General features: G+C 50.1%; 5 protein-coding genes across 5 annotated transcripts; 1 reads left to right on the forward strand and 4 right to left on the reverse strand.

Annotated features, from left to right (window-relative positions):
* Positions 1-2959: 2959 nt before the first annotated feature.
* On the reverse strand, positions 2960-4573 carry CTRU02_208075 (oxalate decarboxylase family bicupin; the record flags this gene model as incomplete). Its single annotated transcript, XM_036729165.1, has 4 exons — positions 2960-3648; positions 3709-3833; positions 3901-4115; positions 4181-4573. The coding sequence occupies 4 exons, from the start codon at positions 4571-4573 to the stop codon at positions 2960-2962; spliced, it is 1422 nt and encodes a 473-aa protein (XP_036578997.1).
* An 870-nt stretch (positions 4574-5443) lies between these two features.
* On the reverse strand, positions 5444-7217 carry CTRU02_208076 (uncharacterized protein; the record flags this gene model as incomplete). Its single annotated transcript, XM_036729164.1, has 3 exons — positions 5444-6217; positions 6273-6456; positions 6508-7217. The coding sequence occupies 3 exons, from the start codon at positions 7215-7217 to the stop codon at positions 5444-5446; spliced, it is 1668 nt and encodes a 555-aa protein (XP_036578996.1).
* A 1759-nt stretch (positions 7218-8976) lies between these two features.
* CTRU02_208077 (uncharacterized protein) lies at positions 8977-13223 on the reverse strand (the record flags this gene model as incomplete). The annotated part of the gene is made up of 4 exons (XM_036729163.2): positions 8977-10746; positions 11713-12738; positions 12793-12821; positions 12869-13223. The coding sequence occupies 4 exons, from the start codon at positions 13221-13223 to the stop codon at positions 8977-8979; spliced, it is 3180 nt and encodes a 1059-aa protein (XP_036578995.2).
* Positions 13224-15190: 1967 nt separating this feature from the next.
* On the reverse strand, positions 15191-19174 carry CTRU02_208078 (uncharacterized protein; the record flags this gene model as incomplete). Its single annotated transcript, XM_036729162.1, has 10 exons — positions 15191-16500; positions 16563-17162; positions 17234-17323; positions 17382-17570; positions 17630-17956; positions 18018-18066; positions 18123-18211; positions 18324-18682; positions 18750-18895; positions 18980-19174. The coding sequence occupies 10 exons, from the start codon at positions 19172-19174 to the stop codon at positions 15191-15193; spliced, it is 3354 nt and encodes a 1117-aa protein (XP_036578994.1).
* A 923-nt stretch (positions 19175-20097) lies between these two features.
* On the forward strand, positions 20098-22431 carry CTRU02_208080 (LysM domain-containing protein; the record flags this gene model as incomplete). The annotated part of the gene is made up of 4 exons (XM_036729161.1): positions 20098-20240; positions 20299-21270; positions 21346-21471; positions 21549-22431. The coding sequence occupies 4 exons, from the start codon at positions 20098-20100 to the stop codon at positions 22429-22431; spliced, it is 2124 nt and encodes a 707-aa protein (XP_036578993.1).
* Between the last annotated feature and the right edge of the window lie 92 nt (positions 22432-22523).

A 22523-nucleotide genomic window follows, 5' to 3' on the forward strand; every position in this document is an offset into this window, starting at 1 on the left:
ACAATAGCTACGAATCCAATGTTATCACATTTTTTTCTCCCCAAAATAAGAGCTGCCGTTTGGATAGGCGCAGCTGATAGCATGCCTGTCCAACTCAATTTGAAACCGGCCCATCCCAAGGACAGCGAGTGAACTGGAAGGGCGTAGGTGTGGTAACAAAACGGGTTGCAGATCATCATATTCAGCCCAGGGTCGGGGCGCCTTTGGATGGACGTCGTTGGGCTTAATGCTCCTTTGGAGGAGAAATTACAAGTACGTACATCCATAAAGATACGCAAACTGCCACACTGCAGCAGGCAACGGAGTCCAGATTTGGAGAGCAACAAGTCAGCTGGGACGGAAGTCCGCGTGCCCATCCATTCCCCCAAGACGACAAAACCTTAATCATCCCATCTCTTTTCCTACTTGTTGTACGCAGCGCACGTAGTCATCAAACTCTTTATGGCCATTCTGTCCCATTCTTGGCGCGTCAGAGCCGCAATGCTAAGAAAACTGCCAAGTCTGTTTTCTTGGCTGCTCGTGGCTCTGTATTGCACCAAAGCACCGATGGGTGTCTTGGCGGTCGCACAAATAATCTGTGCTGGATGTTACAGAGAATGTTCGCCACTGTGTGGCCTAAAGAGAAACAATAATGGAGAGCCTAAACACGCGAAAGAGATTGTAGTGGCTGACTCGCAGCCCCAAGTAACCATTAGTATTCTGACCAAGGTACTTTGTAACATCTTTCAAGTAACATGGACCCCCAAGAGTCTTGGGTTGCATGCATTTGCAGTTCGTAAGGTACTCTTGGCGGCTACATATCCAATTTCCTCATCCGGATTGGTGAGGAGAGATAACAAGCTTACAGAGACCTAAGACATGCGTCTACTCGACTTCCTCTTATCCTCTGCTCAAGCAACGTCGACTGGGTCTTTTTCGTCATCTGCAAATGCACCAAAAAGAACTTCGTGTCACATTAAAGCGAGTCTCCATAGTAAGCAGACTGGGCCCCCTCAACTCTCGGTCAGCGAAAAAGGTCATGTTCAACCTCCCAGATATGGAATCATACTCGTAGCCCGCCTGTAACGCTATACCTGTCTACCTGTCTACCACTAGGCTTACAGATACCATACACTAGTCTGACGCGGGCGTAATCCCACGTCGTTTGTTCTCCCTGACCCTTCCCGTCGTCAATACCAGGCCAAGACGCGGGGTACATACCCGTCCAATAGCGCTCCCGTCCTGGTCATCGGCTCTAGCAAGGGGCCTAGTCTGCTGAGGATAGAAACGAACGCAATGACGAGGCGAGATGTCGTGTGTTGGTGGGCAATAGTATCCACCATCCTCACACCCTCCAGTCCCCCCCCTTGTCCGGTGGAGCTGATAGTCCTCCATACGACGGGACAAGCTTTTAGTTTCCATGGCCGAATGGGGCATGCCAAGCCCGCGAATGAGGTGCCGTGTTCCGTCCATGTACACCGGGGGTTATATCCGGCTCTGACCGGGGATGGGGTCGTAAGCCAGGACCTACTAGTAGCCTAGCTGGCAGGGTGACAGTTTTCCACCCGTTTACGATTAATGATGGGGGATTTCGGCGAGCACGGGTTGTGGGCCATGTGGAACAACAGCCGTGAGCTGATGCGCAAGTGCCGCTCCCTAGTCATATCTGTGTGGGAAGTATTAATCGAATGCTGCCGTCGTACTGCCTGCCTAGCAAGTAGCATTATACTGACAGGCCCATGTTTATTGACTATTTGGTGATGTAGTAGTAGAAAGTTGTATAGTTGTACGACTGACGAATCAGCGAAGGATGCGATCTCTATGGGATGGCATTCTCCTTCAACCAGGGGCTGGCTTGCCTGTCCTCCAACCGCTGCCCTCGTCCTCCCGTCGCTTTTTACCCCTCTTCCATCTCCAACTTCCAAGAATAGGAATGGGTGTCATCACGCTCGCGACTCTGGTTCGCTCTACCCATCCATGAGATCCTGCGCTTTTGCCGCTGCGGAAAAGGATTGGACGAAGGCAAATTTTTAGCCTGGCCTGGCCTTGCTTCTCACCCATCGCCGCCCGCATACTCGTGCTTGGTGAAACGAAACTATTGGCCGAAATCGATGATGTTTGTTGTTCGCCCGTCTGCTTCCCAGTGTGCGGGGTTCGACCTTGTCACGCCGCACGCATTGACACTGATCTCGGCCACCACCTTCTTGATCCAGTGTCGTTTCTGTAGCGTCGCCATGGTGCCCGGCGATAAGTCCAAAACGGCATGGAAGCAAGCGCGAAACCGCTGGGCTACTAGAGTCTGGCCGAGAGACCGGGGGGGTTTCCAACAAGGGGATGGCCTATGATAGTCCTAATCAACCACACAAAAGAAGTGATCACGAACATGACCCCCTCTTTTCTCTAGATTAGATCTATTCAAGGAACAGCGTACATCGTTTGCCACGGGCATGCTTCGGATACCTGTCGGCAACAACATTCGGAAATGCACTGAATGAGTGATGCGTTGTTGCTGATAGACAACCAAGTGTATACGTGTTCTGCTTCTAGTCCAAGATGCGAGAGGGGCGATCTATGCGCGGCTGACTGAATGGTGATACAGAGTTAAGTCTTGGCAGCGGGAACTGAGTAATCCGCAGAGTTTGGATGAAAGTTGGGCGCAGAGCGCATGGGTGCCCCAAGAGAGCCCACATTGTGATGGGAAGTTTCATGAGTTAATTTTGAGGACATGTGTTCTGTAGTGAATGAGGATGTTGAACACTGAACTTAGGATATCCTGCTAATGAACAAGACAATATTGCTGAATTGTAAACATCATTGTATTATAGCCAGCTGTAAAGAAATGGTATTGTAGCTATTTTGAAGTTTGCAAATAAATCTTTGCAGGAAACGATACAAACTTAGACATTGAAACAAACAATGAAGCACAGGTAGGTGAAGCCAACCTGTCATGTTTCCAATCTTTCATTGAGGCAGTGCTCCTTCAGAGTTCTTCGTTTGACGCAGCTTCCTCTCCGAGAGCATCCGGCTTGGTAATCTCATCCTTCTCGGCGCTGCGAACCTTATCCCAGAACTTTTCTCCATTTTCAGGGTCGTCGGCAAAGAGATGGTCAATGACCATTTTCTTCGGGGTCTCGCCCATCCACTGGAATAGCGAAAAGTCTCTGAATTCATCGGCGCGGAAAATTTCGAGCATCTCCAGAGGTTCGTCGCCGATGTTTTCGACAAAGTGGCCCATGTTCTTGGGAACAATGCCGACGTCTCCCGGAACGTAATCGAAGGTTCTGGCATTGCCTTCGGATGCGAAGATCGTAACTCGAGCGCGTCCCTTGATAAAAAAGGACCATTCGTCGGCGTTAGGGTGCCAGTGCATTTCTCGTAGGGCGCCGGGTTCGATGATTGCATGCGCAGCGGCAACTGTCTTGGAAATCGGGAAGTTCTTCGAGTCTGTAATTCGGACTTGACCACCAGAGGTTTTCTTCGGTTCTTGGGCGAGCATCTTGTGGGTGAACTGGTGTTTCGACTTCTTCACGCCCTTGCCTGTGGGGGCCTCGTGGTTGATCGAACCCGGGTTCGTTCCTTGGAAAATGTACTTCTCGCCATCTGGGATATGGGCGAAAATTTCTGGTGCCAGGTTAAAGTTCTTTGCAATTACAGAACGCGGTGTGTGTGCTATTCTCCAATTAGTCTCTGCCCAAAGACACTAAGAGACAGAAAAAAAGTCTCTCTCACCAAGCCAGTCTGTTAGAATAAAAGTAGATTCCTCGGAGAAACTTCCATCGTCGAAGATTATGAGGAACTCTGTTCCGTTTTCACCAAGACCTTGGAGTGAGTGAGGAACACCAGAAGGGAAATACCTGTAGTATTTATGTTAATACTCGCAACTGGACTTGGGACATTCTTTATAAGGTGTAGGGTGTATACCATAGGTCTCCCTTCTCCAAATCATCAATGAAGTTGCCTCCTTCATAGTCGATGGCGGTGACACGCACTTTTCCGTCAAGTACGTAGGCCCACTCGGCTTCCTTGTGCCAGTGAAGCTCGCGGATAACGCCCTCATCAAGTCGCATGTTGACGCCTGCTAATTCGACGCTCGTAGATAGCTCGCGAACTGTGGTCTGACGGGTCCATCCGCCCTCCTGAAGTTCACATGTCAGCACCGCTTCATTTGTGCCGGAAGCATGAGTGAATGTAAGAGGCGCACCTCAATGCGAATATGAGAGTCCGCAAAGCTCCATCGCATGTTGGCCAAATTTCCGTGGTCGGTGCTAGGGGGCCGAACGAGATCTGGGTTCTGTCTGGACCGAGCTTCGTTCCATGGGCCAAGGACCGAAGCTCCAAGCCCGTTGCGCCAGGGCAATGGATCAAGGTTATCTCCCACAGAGTCGACGGGACCGTCGTATTTGTCTCTGTGACCGGGAGTGTAGGGAGGCGACCCAGATCGATACTTCGTGGGAAGGCCGTGGCCGTCGAGAAGGCGCTGGCGAGGGCTGTCTTGAATTGGAATTGCGAGGATCGGGGCGATAATGCCTAGGACAGCTCCAGAAAGGAGGAGTCCGGCGCCAAATTGGCCGTCTCCAACAGTCGGAAGTTGCATTTTTTGCGTTAATACTTAAAAGTAAAGGTGAATGATGTACAATAAAGACTGCGTTGTCCCTTTGCTCATATGCCCACTGCTGTCTGGCGGAATCAGCCTTTTATATCCATACATAATGGCCAAGGCTTGAAGATCCTCGGTATCTGCGAAGAAGATTTCGGAATCCATAATGATAGGAAATTGTCCTAATTGACCAATAGCCACATGTCTCGACCCCTGGAAGCTGCTTCCTCAGATGGACGAGCTATCGGAGCTCGCGTAGCTTGCAGAACAAAGGCTGACACCGAGTGAAGACCGAAGCTTCTCCGCATCATGAACAGCTATCACCAGGGCGTAGTTGATCCCAAACTGCCTGTCGTACGAAGCTGCGGGGTACGCTGCAACCGCCCAGCTAGCTCTAACCCCAGCTGCGTGGTCGATGATTGGCGATTACAGTAAGCTGCATGCCCCCATGCCCGACCGGCTGTCCAACGGCATCTTAGAAGAGTCGCCAAACTTGAATTGTTTCCTCTACCGGTCGAACGATGGAGAGGGGAAACGAGAGTCGAAGAAATCTGAGGAGCATCCCAATCTGGGAATGGAAGATGACGCGTCTTCTGAGATTCAGTACGTACCTCACTGCTTCCTACTTTCTGAGTTGCACCATGATCTTTACTGTCAGGCTTTCTTTAGGGCCTACAGCTCCTCTCTAACCTGGGGCATGGGAGCTAGCCTTATGATTAATTCAAGGTGAACCTGCAGTGGTCTTTTGAAGGGAGGATACTTGGTGTCTTAGGCACTGGAAGGTCACAACAAGACATTAGGGTGCAGTAGGTTAAATTCATGACTAGAAAGACTAGAACCAAATAGCAAAACCTTAAGGACCCTATCCTATGCGTGTATCATTATCTTTCCCTTCCACGGCCCATCATGAGCATGGTTGAGGGTGATCAACTTCTCACGAAGGGCCTTAATTTCTTGCCTCAACTCATTGGCTTTTACCGATAGGAGGTTGCGCTCATTATCCACCCTCTGCCGGTTTTTGTTCTCCACCAGAAAAGCAGCGTATTGCTGCTCACAAGCAGCCTTTTCGTTCCTCAATCGGTCCTCGGTAATGACGAGCTGATTCCGGAGCTCCATCTCTTTGTTAGACTTATCCTCAAGAAGCTCCCTGAGATGCTTATTCTCTGCCTCGAGAGCCTGAATATTCTTTTGCTGTATCTTTGCGCTGGTCTCAAGGTCTCCATTCTTAGCCTTCAGTTTGATGTTCTCAGCCGATGCGGCCTTTAGGAAAGAATCCAATTTGGCATTGGAGGACAGAGCTTCAGTCAAACGCTTTTGGAGACCGGCTTCAGTGCATTGCGCCTTTGCTTGATTTTCCGCAAGTAACTTGTTCAGCCGATCAATCGAATCGTGATCCTCGGCGTCGTGTCGTTTGTTCTCGATGATGGTGTCTTGTATCTTTTTGTTCAACTCCCGTTCCTTGGCGCTAGCTGCGGCCTCTTGGTCGGCGAGCCTCTTCTCTAGCACCGAATATGCACCCTTCTGGGCATCTAAGTCTTTGATATGTTTGTTACATTGCTCTTTGAGCCCATTGACATCAGCTCTGGAAGCTTCAAGGTGGTTGCCGCGCGTGTGGAAATCGGCATCAAGAGTTTTGAATGCCTGACTAAAGTTAGCGTTCGTCCTCCTTCAGTCGTGAGGTAACAGGGTTACATGCCTCCTCAGCACACTTTGCAAGATAGCCGGCTTGATCAACGAAAGATGCAGCGTAAGTCAAGGTTTCGAAAAGAGTGCGTGGAAAGGGCATCGGTGATAGAATGCGAGGAAGCGAGGGTTGCACCTGAGGAAGACGGAATTCGGCTTCAGCCTTCTTAGGCGCAGATTCAGGTGGGTTAAAATCACTGTGAAAATAAAATTAGCAGTTGTAGTCAAAAAGTAACAGTATTACTCACTGAGAATGCCGGTCGTGGAGTGCAGAAAGAGCAAATTCTCCAAGGTCTTTGCTATCACCGCCACCTTGCATATAAACTGCAAGCTTCTCTGTCTTATTGTTCCAGGTGCAGGTAAGCTCGTAAAAGGACTTGTAAGTAAACTTGACGCCATTTGCAGCCCCAGGCACAACTTTCATAAGCTCGCTGCGGAAAGACGGGTCTTTTGGCTTCTGTTCGTGTGCGTCTTTAGTCCATTGCCAGAGAGACAGAACTGGCTTGCCTTCACCGAAGCCCTCTGGAACAATGAACATGGCCATTTCATTTTCTGCGTACGTAGGCCAGTTGATCTTCCCGGTCCAAACCCGGGATGCTTCGTTTGAAGTCTCGCCCTGAGACTTCCAGTATCGACTGAGTACCATGTTGCTCTTTAAGTCGCATGCTCTCGACATTGTAACATTCAGTTTGTTGTAGGCTGATTGAGTGGTGATTTGCCACGAGTAGGGATGATGCTTGAGAGTAAAGATGTCATCTCCGCCCTCAGTTTTGGAAGCGTTGCTGACAATGATATTCTGGAACCAGTTGGACTTTTTGTTGCCGTGTTCGTCTTTGGTCCATTGAAAGAAGATGTAGGCAGGGTCGCCTGTGCGGACAGGGCCATTGGGCAAAACAAGAGCGAAGGTCTCGTTCTCAGCGTAATGCTGCCAGTTGAGCTTGCCAAAGTAGACGTACATTTTAGCGTTGTGTGAAATGAAGACACAAGTGGTTTTATAGTGGAGAGTGTTGTTCTGTAAGTATTGAAGTAGGAGGCTGTTGTTGAGAAGTGATATCCATTTCGAAGTGCGAAATACGATGCATTTTATAGCCAACCGCTAAACTTACTGAAGCTCCTGGCACATGGAACGACACCATCAAATACTCACATGCTGGGCTTTCCGTTTGCATGACACTCAGATTTCTTGCTAAGGTTGCTGGCTTTGAGTTCACATGGAATCAGCAACTTGATGGTTTAAACTGGCCAAAAACGGACTCCTTCTTTGGCAGTTACCTGACATGGTAGTGATAGTAAGGTTGAATATCGTATGATAACCGAAGTCAGTAGGACTTGGCTCTGTGATACAGAGGTGATTTGTGAAAACCGGATTAGTATTTTGTTAAACTATGTCGCTGCTGGACCATAGCTGGGCGTTCTTAGTATGAGCTGAATAGTGTCCTCAGTATGTGACGGAGAAGACATTCCGTATTGAAATCAGCTACCCATTTTACGGGGCTAACGATGGTTTACTTCAGCATCGAGGAGCTAATACGAGTTGGGAATTAGATGTTGAATTAGCACCTTTTAGAGCCGGCCGAAAGATACTGTTGCAGATGTTCACAATGCGATTCTCATTTAGATATGAGACACCATGCCGAACTCATAGCTTGGCCAATCGTATTTCAGCCGCATCCAAGCTTTCATCTAATATTCCTACGGCGTTTGTCATTGGTCCCAGACCGAGTGGCGTGTTGGGGTTTGCACGTGGCCGGACTGCACACAATATGAGGTGAAGCCCTGGCGAGCTGATGGCCCGCCTTGTCCTCTTCCGGACAGTCAGCTCTTGAGGCTCACCACTTTTTGTACAACTCCCCAAATACCGATATTCGAAACCCCTGATAAGAAGTGCGTCCGAGATGGGAAGACGACATATTTGCTACAGGCAATTACGAAAGCGCATGATGATATTTTGCAGAGTCTGGCCCAATAACAAAATTGTACTTCAAGTCAATAGAACTTGACGCAAAGTAGAAAGAAAACAGAACCATCTGTTTACCAAAAGGAAAAGCCTAGAAAATGAACCAAAAATGGTGCAGAGTAGGAAATTGATCAAGACTCACACGTGCCATATGACAGCCAAAGCGCCCTAAAACTTGGTCTTGTCTTCTAGAATGACCTTTTTCCCCCAATCTAGATTGCTTAGATTCTGTCTTTCCAGTTAGACGGATGCATTTGACATGCGTGGAATAGAGAAAACATTTCTTCAATTCAAAAAGATGAATGCTCCATGCGGACAAGGCCAGAGCTAGCCGAATTCATCGCCGATTACTTTACGATTGCTATATAATCGCCGATGTTCCAATGAATGATTCGCAATTTTAAAGCATGAGAGGAATCTAATGCAAAGGACGTTTCCTACTGTGCAACACGGCTAGAAACCAAGGGTATGGAGGGCTCTTGACTTTTCGTGTTGAGATCAGAGTAGTGCCCGTAAAGTGGGATATTCTTCTGGAAGGAAAAACTGGTGTTATATTCTTGTGTCTTATGTCTGAGAAGAAGTTCCAGCAGAAGTTGTCGTGGAACTTACACTTGAAAAATACATTACTTGATTCCGATGTACGGCGATGAATCAACAAGCGGGTTGCAGCTTCCTGGATCACCCAATTAAAACATGATCGAGATTTTCGTTTCAAGCCTTGATTATAATCTGATTCGTGAGTTATCCGACATTCACCGCCTTATAATTCTTCAGAAGAAACCACTTGCTCCTGGACCACCCCGTGCAGAGTGCTAAGCTGGATCCACCATTCACTATCCTCTTCTTTCAGGTCTAGCCGAACAGTGGCTGTATTGTTCCACTGGGGTTCTGGCCGAATGGTATCCTTATATCCCCAGCAGAGACAAACCCCGGAACGACGCTGTTCAAATTTGTTTTCCATGACATGTTTGCTTTCCATGACATCAACCACAACCTGCTTGTTCCGGAAGTCTGGAAGGGTGGGTGGCGAGATGTGAGAAACTGATACGCCTCGCTGCAGAAGTGAATGAAGGACACTTTTTGTCTCATCCAAGCTAGCTCGCGGCTTGGAATTTTTGTACTGGTTCCAAGGGTTCGGGTACTTTAAGATCCAGCTGTATGCTTGATCATTCAAGCTTGAGATATTGGCACTCTTCGAGTTTGTCATCAAGTAGCTGGTTACAGCAAAGTTCCCAGTAAGAATAGAGTAAAGCAAGCCACTCCTCGTAGGTGATGTAGTGTTATCCTTGTAATCCCACACTGAGAAAATGTCTTGGCCACCCCATATTGGGAGATTGCAGGAATCAGCATTGTCAGGATTTACTCCCTTCTCCTCAATTAAATATCGCACCACACTTATACTATCATGAGCAAATGCCCAGCAGAAGGATTCTTTCAGAATTTCGGAAGAATGATGTGTTCTCTCTTCGGGAGCATATGAGTGAGTTGTTATTTGCTCGTTGAGTTGCATGAGGAGAGTGAAAACGTCGATATTGTCCGTATTAGCAGCCACCTGGCAGCCTTGTTTCAAGCCCTGCTGCAGGCGAGAGAGAATTGAAACATTTAAGTGGTCAAGCTGCCCAAGGTAGTCGAAGAAATACTGAATCACTCTAGGCGAAGTTCTCGGACTTGAAAATAACGATTCAAGGATTGCCACCATAAATGGCAGATTTTTATCGACAAGCTGCTTGACGAGGATTTCAGATTCAGAGTCTTCGAGTGGCGAGATAAACCGATTGATAACGTAGTGTATGACATCCCGATCTCCCGTCCACGCGGCATAAACCAATAATGTGGGGTCGTCGAATAGTGTTTTCAGGTAGTTTCCGTCGTCCGTGGCGGCATAGTGTTCCATTGTCACCCTCAAGGTTGGCATGTGGCCAATAAGTATTGCTGCTTCAAGAGGAGGAAGTGATTCGCCAGATTGTCGTCTCGTTAAGTCGACTCGTCCCGTGGCGAGAAGCCACTGAACAAGCGCGGTGTGATTATTGTTAATGGCGATGTGAGTCGGGGATGATCTCCAGATGATCCTGCTCATCATATCCCTTGCATGTGCATTGCGATTCCCTAACCAGCCAGGTCGCAGCTTTTGGTTTGATGTTAGCGTCATATCTGGGTGCACACCAGCCCTGACTAGACTTTGCATGCTTTCAACGTCGCCTTTTATGCTTGCGATAACAACGGCATCGCTTGAAGGGTCTCCAAACTTATCCTTGATAACAGGATTTGCACCGGCTTCCAATAGCGCTTCTAGAACGCTAGGATAGCCTGCTTCAACGGCGAGCCGCAGTAGCACCCTTTCGGTCTTTGGAAATGCTTCGAAAGCATCCAAGGAAAGCTCCATCCACCTGTTGACATCAATATCGGGGTGTTGGCTAAGATAGTCCAACACATCAATTGGATCGTTTGACTTGAGTTCGTGTTTATCACGGCTGTCACCCGGATCGTAGAGGGCGTCTGTTTGAGGCAAGTCGGATGATACACGATCCCACTGGCAGCAGTCGTGAGCATCGGGTGATTGAATGTTGGCGGTTTTGAATGAGCCTACGGTGGCAAGAAAGATGGCCAAGAAGGCCCCAAACGAGGCGAAATGAAGCCTCATATCGTTATGATCATGGAATTTCACCCGTAACTTATCGTAGAGAACTTTGAAGCAGATGAAAATATGATGCGGCACAGCTTGAGAAAAGAGGATCCCGTTAGATTAGGCAGCAAACCGCCTGCCATACGATGGCAAGGGTAACACACAGCCAATAGCGACGCAAATCATACACGTTGGTACAGCTTTGCCCGCTTAACCCCATAATGTACATGCCTCAAGAAAGCCCGGACTTGATGTTGATGGAAAAACTTCAAACAGGCTGCCAATTTACATCGCTGGGTTTTGAGTACCTTGGAGATAAACTTCTGCCATCTATCACAGCACCCAGCTGGCACCAGTCGTCTACGGAGATAAATCATGCTCATAATTCAGATCTGGGCTGTCTTACTCAACACAACTTACATATCACCAGTAAAACGTGGATTTGGCAAAAAAAGAAGCTCAAGCATTCAATCAGATTGAGTGATAATTTGGTACAGGACTGACAACTACTGTCTGAGTATTAACCCAAATTTTTGTCGGAGTTAAATCACTCATATTCAGTCTTCCGTTACAAGCGGCTGCCGTTGACTTTAACGAAAAGGCCATAATCTCCGATATCGAGATAAAAAAAAAAAATCATAGATTGAAGTCGTCTAGTTCTAAATGCGAACCTGATATCTATTATACTTCCCATTTGGCCATGTAACAATCCACTGTCAATATAAATGTGTTCTCACCCCTTTTTTTGGATGAACTGATATCTTTGTTAATCTCAATGCATGAGCGCTGAGCCGCTCGAATAAGGCTTTCTGGACCTGAGCTGTAGACCCATGCTTTTCCTTCTCTTGTGGTGGTACTTGTTCTGAAGCTCACTGGCCCATCCTGGTCAATGGACAAAGAATATCGAATCCACTGAGAGACATCCAGTCTTCCGCTTTCGGAGCTGATATGTGCTACAACATTGAGATTCGGCGTCGAGGCAGCTGCTTCTTGAAGATCAAGCCATTCTTTGACCTTTGTCATCTGAGCGTGCCGTACAGTCCACACAAGAGTAAATCTAGAATTGTCGGCAGCAGATCGCATCCTTAGCCACCAGATGGCGAGACTGTAAGCGCCTGTAAAGCCGGTACCGCCCACGATGCAAACTATGTGAGATGCAGCGTTGAACTTTTCATCGTTTGGCTGATATGGGCCCTCCACTCGTATTTTGAGTTGCGTGCTGGGTTTCTCTGACGTGACAAGGGCGCCGAGTCTCCATGTCCACTCTTTGTCGAGCTTTTTCTGCTTCTTTCCTTGGGTCCTCTGGAAGAGAAACACCGGTCCACAGTCCATGGAAGTAGACTTTGCCGCCGTGAAAGCGTGATTTTGAATCCTACTAACAGCGGGAATGTTGAGATAGTAGGCTGATAGCGGGTGGATGGCCGACACGCCTTTCTCAGTGAATCCTGTATTGGAGGTCTTGTTCCATGACCTTTTCAGCGGCAGAGATATTCTATACCACCCGTTTCCCGCATCCTCCAGAGTTGCTGTTGTTTGCTGCGAAAGCCCGCCAGCCTCGCCTCCAAAGAGTCTCCATGACCAATCAACAAGCCAAAGGAACAAGCCTGGGATAAGTAGATAAAAGTCGGTGCTGGCGTGAATACTGGCTCCGATAAAGATGGCAATGCTGCATATTATGTGGCTGTAATAAAAGAGGTTGTAACTCCTGCGACGGATGGGAGGAAGTGCAGTTATCGTAATCAAGATCAATACAATGAGGATCGCAGCACCGGTGTATGTAGTCGTACTGAACCAATAGCTTCGTGCTTCTCCTTGTTCAAGAGTCAATGTCGGATTTCCAGTGTTGAAAGCTTGGTTTTTGGCCTCGTCCCCGTCACTGCTCGGATCAAGTGCATATGTCTATTCTTGCGTTAGAATCAACGTTTCGTAACGCTGGAGAGCATGTTGACTCACAATGTAACTGGCTCCATGCGCTAAACTAGCTGCCATAAAGAGATAGGCAATGATTTATGTGCGTATAAAAGCGTACTGTGATGTAAGCTGAAAACGCGGCCGACCAAACTGTTGCGTGACACCGGGATGATCAAAAGGCCGAGGGGAATATCCGCAGAATGCGCTGTGACACCGGATATTGTGAGCCGGACCTTGGCTGTTGTCCACCCAAGAGGATCTGCCCGTAAGCCCCAGAAAGTGAGTTGTGCTGGGATCCAGAATGCAGCTGGAGCTAATGCGACTCTGACAATGAGAAACGCTGCTACCAGGCCTCCGACAGAAATGTACTTATGGAAATACGGGAGTTCGGACGAGAGAAGTGAGCCACTCATACTTCGAACAAAGCTGTTGTTAGCTCGTAGGAAAAGCATGCCGCCAAAAACGCCCAACATGGCGTAAAAGATTGCTATGTGCAGCCTAGTTTCGAATGGAAAGAATTCTTCAGAGCAAAGAGTTGCATAACAAGGCAAGTACGTAAGACCGATTGCCACGCCGACTGATATAAGGACAGTCAGTGAAATTGCAGCTGTAGCAAAAAGGCGTCTCATGATTGCGTTTGATAGATGTACGATGGGGCAGATGGAAAAAGAGAATGGTTATAAACTTGAACAACTATGGGATTGCAGTTGACAGTTATCCTATTGTAACTGGAATACATCATATTTATAGTCGAAACGAGAAGCCTTAGTCCTGTTTATTGTTCTCGGCCTTTCTCAGTTTGATGGCACAGCGGAGTGGCACCTCGCACTTCCAACCAATCGACTCGAAATGAAGTAGAGTTCGCCAAGATTTCTAAGCCTCGACGTCGTAAACGATGTATTTCATTTGCGGCGCGCGAGCCAAGCCGCATACTCTGGTCTGTAAGACGGAAAGACGCAGTTAGCATGATGGTATAATGCTGGATTGTGGATCCCGCACCCAGATATTGATGTGTCAATCTAAATTGGAGGGGAATCGGAGAATTATAGAAAACTCCGACTGAAGACAACCCGATTTGTATCACTGATCTCCGCCACCTTTTGTGGCCGCAGTCCTGAGCAGTTGCCGCTTTAAACTGAGGCGAGCCTGAGCATGTAACTAATTACCTGAGCCTGTGCTTGAAGTTCCTGGGCAAGCCCCGCTGCGTTATAATAGGTGACCATGATGCGAGCCCTGCTGAAATGCACTAGATTACGATGCAAGTATAATGCAAAGCGGGCTTGGATGCAACTTTGTCGCAGTTCCACGGAACAGTCACCAGGGGTACGTGACATTTCCCGTGCTAGCCGCACCTGTATAAGAGAGACCCTCGACAGCATCATAGTCAGTAGGTTCAGTCAATAGAAGAGCCAACCGTCTATACCTACGTTTATCGATCCATCGTTGTTTATTGCCTTGTGCCCGTTTGTTTGACTTTCGTACTATTCTTATACTGTTGACATCTCTGTTCTTATCGCGGTTTCGACCTCTGCCTGTTGTAGCCACGTGCTAGCAGGAAGAACTGTGACAGTCTTAGTAATTAGTCAAGTCCTTAATAAGAGTTATAAAATGATTATTACTTAGTATAACTTAAGTCTTAAGTAAGACTTATAAGTTAATTATTAAAAAGCTAAAGAAGTTTAATCTTAAGTAGACTTAAGTTTATCCTATGTATTAGTCCTAAATAGATCTTTTATAAAAGTAATTACTTTTTTTGAATATAATAATTTTAGTTACTCATATGGAGTGATTACTTTATTTTATCTCTATATAACTTATACTTTAGTTATTTTATTCTAGATAAGTCCCTTTCTCCCTTTTCTCCCTATAATCCTATATCTCTAAAGCAATAACTTAACCGCCTAGTATCCCTATAAGGCGTTCTTTATTAGTCATGCCTGCCCAGGCGGCTACATTTCCTGTGTAATCAAGTACTCGTATCACGCATAAAGACGATGATAATTACGATCGTTGTATTAACGACGACAACGGTGATAATAATAACAGTAGTTGTAACGACGACGACGATAGTAGAGCTGAGTAAGTAAGGTATTATATAACCACAGGAAAAGTAGTCGCTCTTACACAGAAAAAAATAGGCGGTCTCGGCTTTGAGGGTTTATAGCACTTCTGGTATCCTGGCACCATCACGCACGATGGTTCCACTACGACTCTCAACAGATCCTCGAAGGCGCCTTTCGCTCCTGTGATGAATATCATCTCGCCAAATTCCGTGAATTACGAATCTTGTTCACTGGTGGCCATTATGCGGTCGCCATCTTCTTCGTCATTTCAGGCTACACCATATTGTAAAAACCACTTCGGCACATCCATCCTCGTAATTACTTGGCCTTCGCAAAAATTATGTCTTTCTTCTTTGCCCACACTCGACTGAGATAAATTAGTCCTCATATTCAACCTCGTACTCGTACTCCAATTGCGGTGCTGGCGTGATCAGCGACCTAGCCTCCTGATGGATGGATGTCGCCGTCTCCAGCACGTTGGCGAGCGATGTAGGAAGAGCGCCCGCCGGTGTGGCAAACGCTACAACCTCAATAGGCACAGTAGAGCTGGGGTTGATGAATGGCAAGGACTTGACCCCGAGATCGCCAAGCTCCGCCTCGCAGTCGCCGTTCTCGCAGCGCAAAAAGCCCAGCTGGTCAAGCAGCTCCTCATCTGTCGCCTTGCGCGTGGAGTTGCCTTCGTCCACCCACACGTCGTCGGGATTAAAGGTTTCCGGGTCAAAGTCTTGCTCATCGTCTCTCTTGTTGTAGCCCGGACGGTTGGTCTTGCCAGCGATGATATTGGCCCCAGGCGCATTTCGATACAAGCGGGTGTTTCGCTTGCTGGCCGGGTGGGCGTTGTACCAGGGGTCGTTGGTCATCAGCGCGAATCCCGGGTCGTCAATGAGGGTCCTGGGGTAGCACGGGTTGTCGGGGATACCATCGTCCGCGAGGTTCGGCATATTGGTGAACTTCATCTTCATCACCTTCGTGGTCGCCGTCCGGGTCACCACGTACTTGGAGACGAGGCGCTTGCAGTTGCGGACGACCTTGAGGAGGCGTCTGCCTTGCTCGGGCGACATTCTGTACCTGGCGGGACAGACGCCCCTGAAGAGCTGACCGGCACCTCCGTTTTGCGCTCCGGGCACGAGACGGATCCATTGTCTCATGTCGCGTCCTTGCCAGATGGCGGCTGGAGGGTACTCATCACGCTGACAGTTGAGGTTCGCGGACTGCATCCACCCGTTGATCCACTTGGTATGATGGTCCTTGCTGTACTTTTCAACGACGGGTCTGATGCCGCCGCCGGCCGCTGTCGTGCAGGTCAGGGTAGCCATGCCGTTCTGGTTCTGGATAACGGACCGGTAGTGCAGACATGGCTGGGGATACAACGCGCCATTGCAAGTCTTGGTGACTGTCTGGCGCATCTGGATGGTTCGTGTTGACGTCTCCGATTTGGGACGGAGCGCTGCGCGCTTAGCCAGGAGCTTGTTCTCTTTCAGGTTGCAGTGGCTGTCCTTCTCATCCACCTTGTCTGACTTGTCTCGGTCGCCGCGGTCGTTTTTGGTGGTGAGGGGCTTATCTAGCTTGACGTCGTAGTCCTTGCCTTGGAACTTGAAGACAGATTTGCCGCCCTTGACGATTCCCTTAGCACAGAGGTTGGCAAGCGCAGGAACGGCAGCCTGAATCGCAAGACGGATGATCCAGCCTGGCGAGGAGCGTATTTGTTAGCATATAGACAGCGCAACGGGAGTGGAATGTTGGACTTACCGACGATAGGAATGAATGTCAAGGGGGTGAGGGCTGCCGTGATGGCGATTCGACAGAATGCCTTGGCTGCGACCTCGAGAGCCAACGCTTCAGCGGCAGCGATTGCGGCGTCAGCTGCTTCGTCCTTGATCTTCTCTTCCATCTGCTCCTTGCTGATGGGTGGCATGAAGCCTGCACAGCAGTAGCTCTGGGTGCCTCCGCTGCAGGTCTGGTCCTCCTTGTCGCTGTGATGGTTTGTGTTCTGTGTGATTTCCGTCTCTAGATCGGCGCAGCCTCCAGTGCACGCGAGGCCAAGTCCCCGGTAGCCTCTCCAGCGACACTTGCCCATGGTGGTACCCTTGTTGCAACAGAGTCGGCGAAACTTGTTCTTAGGGCACCGATCCATGGTGGAAAGCCCTGGCTGCCCGTTCATCTGCGATGCTTCATGGTCACCCTTCCGGCAAGACTCGCCGCACTTGGTGGTGTAGCAGACGCCCTTGACTTCTTCGTCGGCGATCATTTCTTCCGACAAGGAGATTTCCTCGTCCGACCAGTCCTCGGGATACTGCAGACTCTTGCTCGATTGATCTACTTGGTCCAGAGCCCAAATCATAGAGCCACCTAAAATAGTATCCAGTCAGCTCAGTTCATCTCAACAAGAGGGCAGGCGACTTTCCACCTGTTGTACTTACCTAGACAACGGGAGTTTGCAAATGACTTCTTCATCATCAAAGTCTGGGCATCGTCATAGGACACCCACTGATCACTGTCCCAATGAATCCCTGCCTTACTGTCAGAATGGTTATCAAACCTCGTCGCACACACCAGGGAGATAATCACATTTCACTCCTGCCTTCTCGTCGAACTGAGGCTTAAGATTCTTTTGCTCGATAATATCAAAGATCTCTTGCAAGGTGAGAATGCCAGAAGCCTTGGAACACGGGCCTTCCTTGGCGCCGCCTGAGAACTGGCAAACACCATTCGGCTTGTTGCAACTGGGGTCCTTCAGGGTAAACGAGCGGCCGTAATCTAAGGTAAGGTATAATGAGATTAGTTTGTCAAAACCTTCAATAATCAGAAATACGTACACCCTTGACCGAGAACAACCTTCTCGGGTTGGAGGCCCGCGCGCCAGAGAAGGTCTAAGCCCATATCGATCTCCGTGAGATTAGTGTGCGGAGCGACGATAGGACCGACGAATTTCGAGGCGGCATCCCACACGCCGTGGATATCATAAGACATTATGTTGAACCAATCAACAAACGGCTGCATGCCGGCGAGGTCAAAGTTCTGTAGGTACCAGTAGGACGCTGGCAGGGTGATGGAGTAGCCAAAGCGACTGCCGAACGCCGCCTTGATCTCCTTGCACAACAACACGAAGTTGGCGGTGTCATCTGCGGTGCCGCCACGGTCATCTGGTTGGATTAAAATTAGTTTGATGAGATTGCTCGGGGTTTTATGATTGTGAAGGCTCACCAGCAGTTGGGTATTCCCAATCGAGGTCCATGCCGTCGAAGCCATAGCTCTGGATAAAAAAGAATATTAGTGCCGACTTGTTATTCGGGCAGACTACACTCTCACCTCCATAAACTTAATCAGGCCATCAATAAACATCTTTCTGTTCCCAGCGCTCGATGCCATTGTACTGAAGGCTTTCTGGTAAGGGCCAGCTACAAGCGAGAACCAAGTCAGTCTTCTGGTTGCCTTGGGATGAAGTCGACGGGCAGCCTTGGACGAAGGGGGGAGGGCATATATTCACGCTGACAACGCGATTGCACGTACGATCGTTAAATGACCATCCACCGACGCTGACCCAGGTCTGCAAGCCAGCCTTCTTTTCCTTGAGCTTGGTGAACCGATTCAAGAGGGTGCCGGCGTTCTTATCCATGGGAACGATCTGAAACGAGGACGGGTCGAAGAAGACGAAGGCGAAGTTGATGTGCGTGAGACCGTCCAAGTTGAGGTCCTCGGGGGAGACAGCGCTGCAGGCTCTGGTGTTGGCCCAGGACTCATAGTAGCCTATGGACCGCTTGTTGATGCTGCCGCCGTCCTTGCTGCAGGAGGGCCGCTTCACGTCACCGCAGCCGCCGAAGCCCTTTTGGCAGCCGGCATCGCAGAACTCTGAGGTTGAGCCACAGAAGCTGTTGCGGGCGATGTGAGCCTCCCTTCAGACTCGATCCGAATGAGGATCACTACAGAATGGCTTACCCGAATTCGGAGCAACAAACTCCAAGGGGACAAATCTGTTTCCCAGGCTTGCCATACTGGCCACACTCGGCTTTGGCATCGCAGTTGGAGGTGCAGTTGGCGGCACCGCATTCAGATGGAGAGTAGCCACACAAACCGCTGCCGTTCTACATGGCAATAGAGAAGGGTTAGTTAACTAACATACTCGGGATAGGTATAAAGTAAAGAAGTAATAAAGACCGATAACTTACACCACTACAGCAGGCACCGTTCACACATGGCGTGTTGGCGTTGCAGGTTCCCACGGGAAGCTCTAGGTCCTCAGCAGCGACAGTGTTTCGCAAAAGACCGTAAGCTGAGTTGAGGGCGAAATAAGACTCTGCGACGACGTGACGTGAAAGAGTGGACAGGACCAAAGCGGTCCATGAAACCTGGAGAAACCGCATGGCTGTGTAGATCAACCAGCAGAAGAGGTTGCAGAGAAAGTGGGAAATGAATGAAACTCAGCAAAGACTCTGTGGATGGGCATCAAGAGTTTCGTCGCTCGTGCGGATGCTCATGGTCATTTAAGAGCTTTCTATTCTTTTTCCTCCATTTCTTATCGTCTTCTTGGAGACGAAGAGCACATCTCCCTCAGTCGGTCAAGATTTCTCAAATCGTCGTCTGCCGGCAGCGTCCGAATGCAGGGGTTCATGCGCCTTAATGGGCAGGTGAATCAGTTCCCGCAACGCTAGGGGCGGGAATGCCCTTGCAGAAGAGGATGTCTTACCACCCTTGCAGAGGCCTCGGACGAGTCAAATCTGACCTGCAGCGCCTAGTGCTTGTTGTTTAAATTGTCGAATCAGCTCAATACAACCCCCTCCCGCTTTGCGCTCGCTTCCTTAGTGGCGAGTTGTTGAGCAGGGTTGGAATCCATGGGCTTGGTATTAGTTTTGGTCGGCCCAGATGCCCTTGGCAATGAGCTTGATATGCGAGTTCGTGGTTCATGACCAACATACACCATCGCAATCATCGAGAAAACAAGTCCCGGTCAGAAACCCCTTACCATTGCGTCCGTCTAAAGATATATGCATAAGCCACATGCGGTGTTTGAGGGCCCGAGGATAATATTGGTGCCTATTTTGAGCAAGATCTAGGCTTTCGGCGAGAAATGTCTTAATCTGCCCAGCCGAGGCAAGGGTTAACGGAGACCCGGGGGCATATCCGAAGCATATCTGCGTTTCCAGCGCGTGCGGGAATATCAAAACTATTGGGAATTCCGACTAGACGAGTCTTATTAAAACTTGGACAGTCTATCTACTCCGACCCAGCAGTCGCCGCCCTGCCCACCTTTCATCTGTCACAAGCTTCCACTCTTTTGTCTGTGACGATGTTGTCGATTCAGCAAGGCCTTGCTGGGCTGGCACTTTTGCCATTCGCCTTTGGCGAGCTGGGTTTCCAACTATATCCACTCGTTCCAACCCAGCCGATGGCTGAGATGCTCGGTATCAGCGAAAACTGCGTCAAGGCCCTGTGAGTCCTCCGCCCATGAATATGCCTACGTCGATCTAGACGACACTAATACCGCCAGCAATACCACCTTGCCATGCGACAAAGACCTGTTCGGATGGACTGTCAAAGTCGACGATGTCTACTGGACTGAACAGGATGTTAGGACCCTGTGCGTCCCAGGCTGCGAGGCCAACGTCCGAACATGGACAGAGACCGTGGCCTCCGCTTGCAATGAAGATTGGCTCGTTGTCGGCGACCGGGCCGTGCCGGCTGAGACGCTCAGTCTTCGCTTCGCAGAGGGCTTGGAGATGGCCTGCCTGCGAGATACGAGCAGCAAATGGTGCCTGCCCGCGTCCTACAACTGGACCGGCTCGGATGTCGTCCAAGTCGACTGCGCAGCAAATCCCACGGACCCGTGGTGCACCAACCCAGCCAATGTGTCCGCTGAGAACAGCCGCATCTCGACATTATACGATGATGATCTGCTCTGTTCTGAGTGTTTCCTTAACATGCTCTATCGCCGCGTGACGTCAGAGTTCCTCCCAGACACCGACCATTCTGACTATCTCGTTGGCGAGTTCCAGGACATCCAGTCGGTTTGCCAGACGAGCGTCGGCCCCTTGGCCACGCGCGCTGTCCCGTTGTACCCCTACGCCACGGAGCTCAACGAGACGGCCCCGGAGCCTACGGATATCCCGTCCACGGGCGCTCCCATCCTTGGCGATGACGGGTCCCCGTGGGACCCTGAGGAAGACACCTCGGACCCCGGCATTGATGAAGAGATCCCCGACGGAGAAGATGATCCCGACGAAGCCGAACCGGAGCCGGAGCCAGCTGAGCCAGTGGTGCCGACAAACTGTACTGCACGTGCCGTCGATGTTCGGTATGCCAGCCTGGACGGTATCGAGGCCTGCAATGAGCTCGCTGAGGAGTATGGCGTTGCAACGGGCCAGCTCATGTACGCAACTAGTACAGAAGATTGCTACTCGTACGACTTCGTCTGCGTGCCGGAAGCCTGCGAGCGACTCCGCGTTAACGCCGGAGATACTTGGTCAGTACCGCCATCTTGCATCGTAACACTCCATCCCCGTCTCACAAAGTGTTAACGTCTCCATCGCTACAACAGCGACACCATCTCGAAGGCCATATCGAATGAAACGGAGCCGATCAGCGTTGCACAGCTCATGACCTGGAATCCTAACCTGATGGGTGCTTGTGATCATCTGACTGAAAACCAGTACCTGTGCATCTCGTGAGTATCCCGTCGTTCTCGAACCCATTAGCTTGCAACCCTTTAGGGCTCGGCCGCTGAAACTCTTGACCTTCCAGACGACCTGGTGGCACTTGGGTGAAGCCGCCCGATGACCAGATCCCCGAAGACTCCAACGGGCCCGTCCGCGGCGGTCCGGGAAGCACGGAGCTTCTCCCCATCATCACAGACCCCTCCACCGTCCCGGCCGATCGTAAACAAGAGGGCATCCCGGAGAACTGCAACCGCTTCGTCAAGGCGGAGAACACCGCCGCTTCATGTTGGAAGATCGCCAACGACGCCCAGATCACGCAGACCAGATTATGGGAACTCAACCCGGCCTTGGGCGCCGACGGCGAGCACTGCGGAACCCAGATTTGGCTCGGGTATTACTACTGCGTCGGCGTCCCCGGCGACGGCACCGCCGGCCCAACTGCCACGCAAAGTCTCCCAACGACGACCGCGTCCGCGACAACCTCGTCCGTCCCAAAGCCGACGCCGCAGCACGAGGGAACAGACCCCAGCTGCAACAAGTGGGCGCAGGCCGGCGACGGCGCTGGGTGCTGGCAGCTCGCCACCGACGCGGGCATCGACCTCGCGCTGTTCTACAGGTGGAACCCCGTGCTGGGCGCCGCGGGCGAGAATTGCGGCACCATGATCTGGCCGACGTACTACTACTGTGTCGGCGTGTCTGCCGGCTCGGGAACGACGACGACGACGACGGTGGCGCCACCGGCGACCACCACGGCTCCGGCCAAGCCTACGAATACGCAGGCTGGCATTCCCGACAATTGCAGCAAATTCGCCCAGGCCGGGAACGGTTCGTCTTGCTGGCAGCTAGCGACGGATAATGGCATCGAGATGTCGGTTCTATTTGCGCTGAACCCCGTCCTTGGGCCGGCCGGGGAGAACTGCGGTACGCAGATTTGGCCGACGTATTACTACTGTATTGCAGTCAGTTGATAAGTGCACACTGCACGGATTAAAAGTGCGAGAGGGAGGATTCGCCGGAAGATGGGAATCTTCTATATTCGCTTCTTTGTAATTTTGAATTC

The sequence above is a fragment of the Colletotrichum truncatum genome (genome assembly GCF_014235925.2).
Source record: "Colletotrichum truncatum strain CMES1059 chromosome Unknown Contig_0005, whole genome shotgun sequence".
NCBI classification, from domain to species: Eukaryota; Fungi; Ascomycota; class Sordariomycetes; order Glomerellales; family Glomerellaceae; genus Colletotrichum; species Colletotrichum truncatum.